Source organism: Clupea harengus, chromosome 15 (genome assembly GCF_900700415.2).
Source record: "Clupea harengus chromosome 15, Ch_v2.0.2, whole genome shotgun sequence".
In the NCBI taxonomy this organism is placed as follows: Eukaryota; Metazoa; Chordata; class Actinopteri; order Clupeiformes; family Clupeidae; genus Clupea; species Clupea harengus.
In genome coordinates, this window is record NC_045166.1 from 9,549,562 (window position 1) to 9,562,460 (window position 12,899).

At 42.3% G+C, this 12,899-nt stretch overlaps 1 protein-coding gene across 2 annotated transcripts; it reads right to left on the reverse strand.

Annotated features, from left to right (window-relative positions):
* Window positions 1-46: 46 nt before the first annotated feature.
* On the reverse strand, window positions 47-11,818 carry LOC105892977 (nesprin-3-like). Of its 2 annotated transcripts, none has more exons than XM_012819315.3 (18): window positions 11,681-11,818; window positions 10,403-10,560; window positions 9,971-10,143; window positions 9,232-9,541; window positions 8,517-8,672; window positions 7,549-7,878; window positions 6,553-6,689; window positions 6,187-6,361; window positions 4,689-4,871; window positions 4,063-4,206; window positions 3,621-3,755; window positions 3,329-3,490; window positions 2,829-2,995; window positions 2,306-2,744; window positions 1,901-2,068; window positions 1,645-1,803; window positions 1,396-1,437; window positions 47-1,299 (listed from the first exon to the last, which is right to left on the reverse strand). In XM_012819315.3, the coding sequence occupies exons 2-18, from the start codon at window positions 10,544-10,546 to the stop codon at window positions 1,108-1,110; spliced, it is 3,216 nt and encodes a 1,071-aa protein (XP_012674769.2). In that variant the 5' UTR covers window positions 10,547-10,560; window positions 11,681-11,818; the 3' UTR covers window positions 47-1,107. The 2 variants fall into 2 exon arrangements, with proteins under 2 accessions (XP_012674769.2, XP_031437383.1); XM_031581523.2 differs by having other exon boundaries at window positions 10,403-10,600.
* Window positions 11,819-12,899: the final 1,081 nt, after the last annotated feature.

Genomic DNA, 12,899 nt, shown 5'->3' on the forward strand with positions numbered 1-12,899 from the left:
GTAAAGTTAACGTCGGGATTTGAACAATGACATTCAGACAAATCAGAGCAATCTGACATACATTTTATTTATAAAACATTCCCACACTTGTAGGGACAGAGACAGAATTGTCATTGTCATGCAATGGATGCCTAGAAAAGATCAGCAAGAAGTTTTGAAAGGCACTCTGACAAGTTATAACTCATTTTTGAATTGAAGCAAAAGCAAAACTTCATATTTATTTTTGGCTCAAAGCTTACAGTATATAAATGGCGCAAAGAGACAAATAACAAACGTTATTCTTTTATCAGTAACCAATCTGGAGAGAAAAAGTACAGTCATTTAGTTTGGTTGCATTGTATTACCCCGTCACTGTCTGACTATATGACTATACTATTAATTACAATGTAACATAAAAAAAAACATAATTCTGTATTTATACAACAGATCAATGTGTGCAGACAGTGTCAGTACATATGGAACCAGACCGGAAGATGACTTCAAGAAGCTTTGGATTTTCTTACTTTTGGTGTGGTTAACAGAACTGCTCCGACTTATTTGACAGGTTTTATGTCAATAATAAGTATAATAAAAGTATGTGCCTACATTATGATATGTGACTAGTAGACTACTATTAGAAACACTGTTCCTTATTAGTAGGTACTGGGTAACAATGTTCTGTTACATTTTGATACTTAAAGCAGCAGTAAGGACTTTTCGTCTAAAACTAGTCAGCTAAGTATCTAAAAGACGCAAGACTTTGTATTTGGTGACAACGTGCTGTAAAAGCTACTCTTACTTTTTCAAGGGGTTTCGGACCTGGGTCACAATACTACCCACTACATAGTGATTAACCTGGCTGGCTAGTGGGCTTGGTGAATTTGAGGATGATTCAAATAAAGTTACCTCACAGAGCAGTAAAACCCTGCATATTACTGCTTTAATGTTCTGTGCAGTCACATTAGTCTTTCACAAAGACTGTAACACTGTAACTGTCTTCATCGAGTTGAGAAAAATCCATTAGACTGCAGCACTGATAAGGGATAAGAGCACCGTCAAAGTCTGTAAATGAACAGTCATCCTTTTGTGACCGAGGAGCGTCCCCTCAGGTCGGTGGCAGAGCGTCTCTCAGGTCGGTGGCAGGCCGTCATGGCGCAGCATGACTTTGAAGGAGCGGGCGAAGTTGTTGACGAGGGAGCAGCTGGCGCTCTCCTCCGTGAGGGGCAGGAGGAAGGCCAGCAGGAGCAGGGACAGGAGCAGCAGCTGGAGGGGCAGGGCCACACAGCACACGCGCTGCAGGAAGCCGCCACTCTTCTGGGGCTGCGCACACAAAAAACGCACAACGCACAAGTTGATGTCTCCAGCAACACTGCAGGCAGAGGACATGTGAAGAAGTTTAAAAAACAACATGCTTACTTTTCTGGCTTCAAGTGCGGTCTGCTTAGGTGCTAGTTTGTCCTGTGTAAAACATGTTAAAACATGTTAACATGAAGAGAAGACATCATGGCATTGTGAAGGGCTGACACTAATTATTTCAAGTATATATATGATGGCATATATAATTTCCATAACGAGTTATTGGATGGATAAGACAGAGATGACAGGCTGTTCTTCAGCATTCCTGTACATCACAATCAGTGAGAATAAAGTTCTATTCCTGGTCACCTTGAGCTCTGGTTGTGTCTGCAGGTTTCCAAAATCTTGTAATTTGGTCTTGTAAAGCATCCAGTGATACCTTAGCTCTTCTAGAGCCTGACCTTCAATCCCAGCAGAGGTCATTCTCTGGAACAAGTCATGACCTCTCGTCAGGTCAGCGCGAAGTTCCTGAAAACAGAACAGAATATATACAGTAAGAGACTCAAGAAAAGCTTAGTCCCAAACTAGTCTCAAACGGCAGGATTATGCACAAAAGTAATCTCACCAGAAGCTTCTGTTGCTGGGTCTGGCGTTCTTTTGGACTTAGAGGCCCCTTGTAACTTGAGATCTTCGAGAGTTCAGCATTCCCCCTTTTCAGCCAAGCCTCAAAGGCCTCTCTGTGTTTACAGGGATTTCCACCACTCTGAGCATGCCCAGAACCCTTCACAGAGCCCTGCAGACCAGAACACAGCACTATGTATTGGTATTCATGTGCGCAACAACAATGAAATTCTAAAAGCATTTGTTTATCTATTTCAGGCCCTTTTTAAACAATTGTAATTACAGAAATGTACTAAATTCAGCGAGCCTTCAGAACAGCATTGTTACAGAACAGCTAAAACTTCTGTTTCTGACAACATAAACTACATATTGGACCTTTCAACACAGAATGAGAGAGCTGTTACCGTACCGCTGTATCTGACACCAGTTGTGCGTCTAAGGACATTGTGGTAGTTGATGTCAATCCCTCAGTCTCTCCTCTGGGGTTCATCCTATGCCTCAGAGTACTTCTACTACTGTCCACTAAAGGGAGCACACCTGAAACATCTACACCCTCAAGCCGCTGCTGGTTTACTCCACCACTTCCGCTGGCCGTATGTTGCCAACGGAAACCTTGACCATCCAACTCTTGGATGCCACCTGGGTATTCATCCATGGCTGGTGTGGCTAACATACGCACAGTGTTCCCTCCCTCTTTTTCATATCCAAGACGTGGACCTGAATCGCACTGCTTCAAACTGGGCAAGCCTCTACGAGTATCCTCCACACGCTCAGCCATTTGTTTGGATTTAACTCTTGACGATGCAGTCGCTGAGGGTTTGCCATCCCTCTCTGTCAGCCGTGGGTGACTACAGACACATAACACAAATAGCGTTGCTTTAAAGATTGTTGCTACTTTGACATGGTCAAGCATATTCAGATTGAGAACCCACCTTTGAGGCTGAGTGTGGAGAGTGTATATTACGTTCCAGTACTCTCTCAGCCTTTGTAAAGCCTGCAGGATTTGCCCCTGGCCCTCCTTACCCGTCCTGGCCATCACTCGCTGTCCCTGGGCCTCAGTCTGGTGGAACTGCATCTCTCTCTCCAGAAGCTCTCCTGGCTTTGAGAAACAAATTACTTAAACGAATGTTTAAAAATGCACACTCACTGATTCATTGGGATTTCTGTGTTGGAGGATTTTAGAAAATTATTGAAAGATTAAACATAGACAGCACTCCTACTCTTACTCTTACTGCTTCAGAAAAATCCAATGTCATAGAGCGCTGAGATAGAGCTTTGATGAATTATTTTATGTGGACAATTGTTAACTGGCTTTTACATGACTTTAGAAAACCAAATAGGCGGTCTTTCCTGCGTCAGTTTCGCCAAATGCACTCGATTCCAAATTCTACCAGCTGCACTATGAAAAAGGTTAAAGTAAGTAGATGAACACCTCTATGTCAGTACTGACGCCGTCTCCATTTCCTTGCCCAGACACTCCACCACAAGCGGCCATTTTCTCCTGCGTTGCCTTCAGCCAGCCCTCTAGATCCAGCAGGCTCCGGCTAAACTCTTCATGCTCCGCTACATTCTGAGTGTTCTCATTCAGTTTCACCTGAAAGATGCAGAGAATAGAACAATGTACTCTTTGCTAAGTGTGCTTAAACCATGCACAGAGGACTGCAAACCCATACATCCAACATCTGTTTTGTGCATGTAGTATAAATTAATGAAAAGTGTCTTACCTTAGCACGACTGAGCAGATTTTTCCACTCGGCATACAGCAAGTTGAATCTTTTCATGTAGCCGTGGTTGTCTGCAGCCAGCGCTTCTAAGGATGTTAAATCAGCCTGGGTGGCCTCCAACTCTGCTACAATTGCCTACAGAGAAGTGCAAAGTTAACACACTTAAGGACAAAATAGCCTCACCTTGATCTTTGCAACTGATGGTCACAAAGACAGCACTTTAAGCTGTTCTAATACATTTACATTCCTTTGAATCAACTGACAGAGTAATTTATGGTTATGGTATGGTAACGGTTATGTTATTTGGCAAATGTTTGTGTCCAAAGTGAATTTGAGCAGTTTACTTTTTTTATTTCGGTACTGAATATTGAATTTAATGGACACACCGACAAGACAGCATGTTTGCTTCAAGGAAACCTCTTGAGCCACATACAATATTTACCTTTAACTGGTCACTCTGAGTCCTTTTGGCTTCTAAGTCAGGCTGCAACGTGGCAACAGATGTTAGTCTCTCTCGGAGACTGTCTAGATGTTTCAAGATCGATTCATATCCCTTGTCAAACTGATCCACATTAGACAACATCCCCTAGGGTAAAACAGCAGTTAATTATACACAAAGCATGACTATTATCATATCATAAATAGCATACTATAAATGCAGGCATGCCCTCTGACCAAGCAAATGCACTTCATTGTTTTAACCACAAGGGGGCCCGACTCAATTCATAGTTAGAGAGCCAGGTGAATCTGGTTAAAATGTGGATGGCAACATAGAGCTACCATGTGCATTGAATTTGAAACATTCAAAAGCCTCATGGAGATGGTGCTCAAAGCAGCGACACAAGTGTGCAGGAAATATCCTTTTCAGCGGTGCAACTTTTCTCAAAGCTTTGGGAGGGGTTTAGGTGGAAAGTGCTGTTGCTGCTGGTTCACACCATAATTAAATACCAAAATAAAAACAATTTTTTTTCTAGAAGTGTACACCCAGCGTGAAGTGCCAAATTAACGTCAGGCAAAACAACACTACAGTCTGTTTTGTTTTTCACCTGGGGGGGGGGGGGGTCGTACCTGCAGCTGGGTTTTCCTCGGTTGCAGTCTTTCGTACAGATCTTCTCTCGTCCTAAACGCAACGTCGAGGTCTTTCAGGAGATCGTGGGCTTTCTCCGGTCCATACACAATGTTTAATGAGTCCTCATCCAGTGGCAGATGCCTCTGCCTTTCTTGCAAATGGTGCCTATGCTGCAACAACTTCTGTCTCAGGAAAAGCAAAAGAGTGGAAACTCTTGATCAACACGAGCAGTGTGTAAAGAGAAGATATCACTGTGAATATACCAACATAGCATTCCACAGGAACATGAAACATTTGATTTAGACGACAATATATAGTCTTAACCCTGTTAAATAGTCTTACCCCTGTTTAAATCATCTTAAACCTTTTTAATATCACAGCAAGTGTCATGATTATAAACAAACATGTCTGTAGCATATGCACATTCCATTATGACTCAAATATTTTCCTTTCACAACCACATTATATACATTTTGAATTACAATTATTTGAATTACAATTACAATTCCGTAGACATTAAACATGATGAGAATGTCTGATTACATCAGACCGCACCCTAGCATAAAATTATGTCTGTGGACAGGAGGTCATGCAGTAGTTGAAACCATGTACCTGAACCACGGAGAGGGTGTATGCTCTGAAAACAACAACAACACTGAGGTTCAGGTTGGTTCCTTGTTCCCACAGACAGCAGTTTTATAGGAGCGACACACACCTCAGGCTATGAGTGTAAAAAAGTGACTGTGTGTGTGTGTGTGTGTGTGTGTGTGTGTGTGTGTGTGTGTGTGTGTATGCCTGTGTGTGTGTGTGTATGCATATGCCTGTGTGCGTCTATGTATAAAACCCGAGGAATGAGTTAAGACAGATGGAATGTCTTTTTTCCCCCTTGGCTCTCAGCCAATCAGACGGCTTGTGTCTGATTTATAGTAGGGTGTGTCTTTGCTGAGTGACGGGGGAAAGGGGAGGGGTCATGACCTAAGCCTGGGGGCAGTGCCCTAAGACAGTAATACTTGCAAAATGACAGCATTATCATATACCATCATATATCATATTGTCATATCTTCGTATATGATGTTGTCTTTGACTTCTCTTAGCAGCAAGAGCATTTATGGTACCTCGGTGATGGAATTACCTACCTAGTGCTGCTGACAGCCTTGGTACATTAAATAAAATAAAATAAAAAAATAAATAAATAAATAAATAAAAACGTTTTAAAACCAATCAGTGTAATTAGGTCATTTGTTCTTTAGAAATATAATCACAGCTTTGGTATTTGGTATTATTATTATTATCATTATTATTATTATTATTATTATTATTATTATTATTAACTAAGCGTCTGCTAAATACTGTAACTGTACTGTACTGCATTTTCAAGCTAATTTACCATTTTTGTCTGCACAGATGATCCATTATAGCTTCTTTAGCTAACCGTGTCTTCTCCTCAAGGGTGCTTCTTGAGTGAAAGAGGAGTCTGCTTAACAGGTGAAGGCGTACCTCCACGTTTCCCAGCACGAGGGTGATATTCTTGGAGTCAGGCGGCTCCAAAGGCACTTCCAACATCTTTTTGGCCATCTGACTCCAACAGCTGTGGTCCTGTAGTAGTTCCCGTAGACACTTGGTGAAACCAGCTTCCCTCTCTGCACACAGTCTGAACGCCCGGCTTTTAACCCTTTCAGACATTAGAAAGACAAAACTATTCAATTCCTTTGCAGATTACCCACATACACCCTAGTCTAACCTAACCTAGCATAGAAAACTCATGTATGCTTGATTTAATCATAAAATGACTCTCTACTCACATCTGAATTAATTTGTAAAGGAATTAGGATGTAGTCATGCATTCAGGATGGAGTGACTAACCCCTGAAACTCTTTCATGCAGGCCAGGACTCGGTCAGACAGGGAAGTGGCATCGTGGGGATATCGGAATAGTTTCTTCAGCTCCACCTTCAGCTGTTCCACACAGGGCTCCTCGGTTGCCATGGCACTGAGGATATCCTGAGAGGGATTGGCCATTAAAATTCCACATTATTCTGGTAAAAACAGAGCAGGCCAGCGTGCTCCACACACACAAGCCTTTAAACCACTACCTCCCCAGCACAAAGCAGGAATATAAACTAGGGCTGTGGATCATGGGACTGTAGTTGCTAACCAACTTGAAAACTGCAGGAACACCACGAAAACATATGACATCAGACTGAATAAATGCTTCGGAACAAAACACCAGCTTTATATACGGGGTACAAGCCCTTCTAGGTGTAACGTGTGAACTCTTCAAGTGTTTGCAGTGGGTGTAGTTCATTTGCTTTACTTAATAACCAGTTTTGCCCCTAAACTGCCTGCGGAGAAAATTCCTTCAACACACGAAACATACCATATCACACTAAGTGATGATTTGAGAGACTGAAAGTGAGTTTTTTTTTTTTTTCAACCTTCTAAATGGCCTCAGGGAAGGGGCATATCCACATAAAGATTTGATCTTATATCAGAATTAGTCCTTCTGAATGTTAACAGTATTGTGCTTGTACAACTGTTTGGTATCTTGCTTCCTGGTAATAAAGACGCGTTTGGTTTCAACTTTCACACCGGGACTGATTTTTTTCTTTCTATTTGATTGTCAACACACAGACGTTTCAGGACAGAGCCTTCAGTGTGGCGATAATAAAATAGAAAGAAAAAGCCAGTTAGTTGGTGTGTATTCCATTTATTTTCTTTTGTCTAGTCTAGTTGATGAGACCTAGCATTCGCACATTTCAACCTTCCATTAAATGTTTGCGTTGAGTGCGATTTCCCCACGTTATAGTCTCAGATCACACTTAGAGGAGTCTATACGGTAGCTCCATCTCTGTATACTCACAGCAGACTTCCTCCATGCAGCCAGCGAACCCTCCTCTCCATCCTCCAGCTCTCGGCCAAACTTCTGAACTAGAGTGCGGAGTCGGGTGACTTCTCTCTCCAGCTGCCCGGAGAGTGAGACCCGGGCTTCCTGGGACTGCTGCAGCTCTCTCAAGGCTTCCTGCTCCGCCACGAGCCGCTCCTTCAGGCTCTCCCACACCCCGCGCAGGGCCTCTGTCTCCTGGGTGATCCGCTCCGCCCCCCCTGGAGAGGAGCCGTTCTTTACCCCAATGGCCACAAACTCGATGTGACACAAGGCCTCTTCTCTGCTACTCACAGTGTCATAGAGCTCCTAGGCACACAGAGGATATACTGTTTTATATTAATGTAAAACAGACTACAACCCCACCAATAAATCGCCATGTCAATATTATCAGCCAATATAGGCTAATTGCCCATGTATCAGTATCTGCATTTGTGGAAAGACCCTACTCAAAAAGTGAATTTGGGTCTGGTTATACCATGCTAGACAAATGGTAGTTGAGAAATATTTTCTTGTAGCTTGTATAGAATTGAAAGGGATACAGTGGATAGGTGAATACCTTGAACGTAGCTAAACAGATAACAAAAAATAGGCCTACCTATAATACTGTACTATATCATGTATTGTCTATAAACAAGACCAGAACTCTTGATCAGAACTCTTCAATCACTATGTCAAATGTTGGAGAAAATCTCTGTTTTGTGTTTCTGTTAAAAATGGATAGGCTACCGGACGATACATTATCGGATTTTTTTAAATCCGATCTTAAAAATCCTACACCGAACTCTGAAACAGACACAAGGAAGAGAAGGGTAGTGAAGGAGGTGTATTGAAACTATTTTTTTTTGTTGTAAAGGCATTACAGAAATTACCGAGCACTAGCATGCAAATGTATCCACAGATATTTTCATCCTTTTCTTACACTACTTCCTGCTTGACAGGTCTACCTGGAGTGTTTTGAGCTTGATCTCTGGTGGGCCCTTGGCATCTAAACTCTGGTTCACTTTCTGGGTTTGGGATACCAGCCACGATCTGAAGTCTTCAACTAGATTGTCATAGGCCCTCTGCTCTTCGACAATCCTCTCCAGCGAAGACACTCTTTTCTGAAGATAGGGATCAGAAGGAAGGCTTTGTTCAGTTGGACTTGGCACGACATTCAGAAATGCAACCGGTTTGATGGGGAACATGGATAGGAACACGGAGGAAGGTAACAGGATAAAGCATGCCCAAACAGAGCAACAGCCAGGTAGGTTAATGCAAATATACTTGTTCTGTCTTACTACGCCAGACCTCTGATCATCATGCCAAGAAGCTCAACAGAGTGCTCACACCAAGTCTATCCATCACATCTCTTCAGGACAATGCAGATCCTATTGTTTACAATGACTAGCAAAGGAATTCGTTAGTGACATTGGAATGTTTTGAGGGCGTCTCTGACAAGTAAAAGGACGGCTTGTTCGCCACTCCCATGAAAAAAAGCTCCTACGTCTCCCTTCTTTAAAACAACTGTCACTTTTAAAAGGCTATGAAAGAAAAAGCCCAATTAACAAAAATGTGAACTTGTGGGCCTCCAGCGGCTCTCTCTCTCTCTCTCTCTCTCACCTTGATGTAAAATATCTTGTTATACTTTTCTGAACACAAAACGTTAACACACACTCTTACCTTGGCCTGCTGCAGCATCTTGTTGTAAGCACTCTCTAAGTCCTTCCGTGCCTCGGGGCCCACACTCTCATCCTCCGTCCTGACGTGGAGGCCCTCGGCCTCCTCCATCAGTCTCTCCAGGTGGGAGGCATGGTGCTGGGCGTCCTCCAACAGCACCCGGTGGTGCTCCAGCTGCCAGAGCTTCTCCTGCAGGCCCAGCTGCAGCTCCAGCTCGGGGGCCAGGGCCATCCGCACCCTGAGCAGCCAAGCCCAGAGCCCCTCGTAGGCCTTCAGGTACTCCCCCCAATGGAGCCACACCCACTCCACGCGACTGGAGGAGAGGAACACACACAGAATGTATGGTCAATTAATTCAATTCAATTTCAATTTTATTGATTTATATAATGCCATTAACAACAGATATTGTCTCAAAGCACTTTACAGAGCCCAAGGCCTAAAGCAAGCATAAGGTGACGGTGGCAAGGAAAAACTCCCTTTTAACGGGAAGTAAAGATATCAAACTTACACAGAGAAAAGGGATGCACATCACATGTGTATTGGGAGTCTGCCCAAGTTTAAGGCCTTTATAATAGCGTTATTTTTGCTAAAAAAATGCTTCACAAAGCACATTTCTGTTTGTCCAGACTGAAGGTGTCATCTCTAAGATGTCAAAAGGGGTATCGCGGGTATTGTTTTCTGACATTATCATTAAGCTGGGGGTAACTACATTCAGATGCTGTCAAGTTTGTTCCTACTGCACCTGTGGCAGTGTGTGATGTACGTAGACGTCTCCTCCCATAGTGTTTTGAGCTCCCTTAGCTTGGTGTGAATATGGACCCTGTCCTCTTCGCTGCAGGTCCTCAGCAAGGACTCTGCAGCCACTACGACCAAATCCACCTTCATCCTGCCCTCTTCCTTAGACACACAGATTTCCTGTTTCAGAGGATTGGGTTGCGGATATCATACAACAAAATCATAACAATTATTATTTCATGTACATGATATATTATAACCGATTATGATATATAGATCAATGAATTGTTCTAAATCACCTTCATGCATCTCTTTCATTGATTCAAGATTTTGTTTAACCAGTACATAAGTCTACATCAAACATACGTCACAGAATTTAAGTCCCAGGGTATATGTCACAGTATATATGTCACAAGTTACAACCACAGCGCAGGACTACCTCTGTTGCTCGAACCCGGGCCTCCAAATCCTCTCTAGGTCCTTGTGTGTTGTCATTTTGTCTGAGTCTCTCCCGGACCACCTGTATCCAGGAGGCAGCGCTGTCCAGTCTCTGATCAAACTCCACCTGCTCCAGGTGAGTCATGGTGCTGGGTGTGGCTGGTTTGGATGGAGGGAGGATCATAAACTATTACTTAAACTGTAGAACAAAGGTGTGAAACACACTTAGTTTACTGCTTAATACCCTAACCATAACTATAACCATCAACAGAAAAGGATCAGCTTGATTTTCAGGCAAGGCCGTGTTCTGGCTTCTACTATCCCATAGAAATCTAAGACATGCAAAGAAGAGTATGAAAACAGTACAATTGTTGAGTCAAACTGTCAGGCCTATGCAAAACTTTAACAAAAGCACACACACATGTCTAAGTTGAGGTACCTCAACATAATGCTGACATAAAATTGATATAGACATATTATGTTAAATATAATTCTGAGATATCATAAATCACATCCTAGAAATTCGGGTACAATCTGAAAATGTTCCACGATGCTGATGATAAACTAAACTCTTTTAAGAATATCACCATATCACCAACATATCTGTCACTGCCAAACATGCATTGCTAACATCTGCCTTGTCTTTCACTATATATATAAAAAAAGCTAGTTATGATAGCAGTGTTACTTAAGTTTTCCAAAAACTATCCTGGGTAACTTCGGCCTAAGTCACAGACGCAAACGCTTTGTGGAAAATCTGTCTGTTCTCAGTCGCCCCTTATTTCGTCTCCAGAAGAACTGAGGGGAAAACACATTCCCAGTTTATAAGTCATCGAGGGGGCACCATTCTCCAAAGCCAAGTAGGCTACATTAACTTTAAACTGAATAACTAGACTAGCCTACTGCATTGTTTTCTGTGTTCTGCATTAGCGTGTAGGCTACCTAGGCATGTAGGTACCGTTAGGAGGCAACAACCAGGAGAATAAGCAGAATAGTGAACTAACTATGTTTATGTTTATGTTATGTAGTTTCCCAGCCGACTTTATGAGGACACGAGTACCTTCAGTGGCTACACTGTAACAAATAAATAGGCAATAGTAACTATAGCCTAAGTGAAACATACCTAACGATTACATTTCACCCACCAACTGCATACTGTCTATAAACAGTCATTGATTTCACCAGATACAACAATGGAGCACTAATTAACTGACTTTTTCAAAACATGTTTCGGGGGTACAGATAAATTAATTTAGCATATATTCGCGTATTTCCTTACCTATAATCCGAGTTTGGGGTATTACTATTGGTTCTCGTGTAACGTGCTCAGCCAAAGCACGACACAAACATAGTTGAGCACTCCCTCTCACGAACAGAACCCGTGGTATGGTTTGGCACAGGACTTCGCCCAGACAACGAACAACACCCTTGAAGGGCAGAATGCAGCATGCGCAGTCGTACTTTTTCTATTAGTTCCTGCTCACATTCAAATAGGAGTCCGCGGGAAAGGGGTAGGCTACAGCGCTCCTCGGTTATGTCCGGGATTAACAGGGCAGTTTGCCATGCAGCTTGTATGGTCTATTAAATCACAATATTACAATTGTTTTTCTATCTAAAGCCATTCGTCTTTGTTTCTGGACCCCAGAAAACGCGTGATAAGGACAGCATGTAGTTTTCTCTTGAAACAATAACCTAACATTTGATATTTTTATTTTGTAAGTCTACGCTAAAGCAATATTTGTGTAGTATTTTTACAATACGACATTTGTTACAGTATAATACTGTCAGCTGTTTGGTTGCCATTATACTGTTATTTTAGTGTTCCTACAACAATCTCCAAAAACAGTTTATTACTGTATATTCAATTAGTGTTTACATGTGTTACATGTTTTTTAATTGTTTTTCGAGCCGCCTCTGAGACGCGCGTCTCACGTTGGCAGTGTGCATGCTCTAACCTGTTAAGACCGCTTTATTAACAGAAAAATCAACAGGTAACGCAGCCGCAACGCACATGCAACACAGACAGCGTCACTGGCTTTGCCATTCAGAATCAGAATCAGAATCAGGTTTTATTGGCCAAGTAAGTTTGCACAAACAAGGAATTTGACTTGGTAAAGTGACTCTCAGTGTGCTTACACAAAATATACAACACAATACAATACAATACAATACAAACAAACAAACAGTGCAATGGACTAAGGAGTTTAAAAAAGTATGTACAAGGCAGAATGGCTATATACAGTAGCTGTGAAATGTTGCACAACAGTAGTGCAAAGAAGAAGTGGAGAGTGCGAGAAGTGCAGGGATAAATATATAAATATAAATATATATGCTACAGTGGGTTAGTTGTTCAGTAGTGATACGGCGAGGGGGAAGAAACTGTTTTTGTGTCTGGAGGTTTTGGCGAACAGTGATCTGTAGCGTCTACCAGAGGGGAGGAGTTTGAATAATTTGTGTCCGGGGTGTGAGGGGTCTGCAGTGATTTTTCCTGCCCGTTT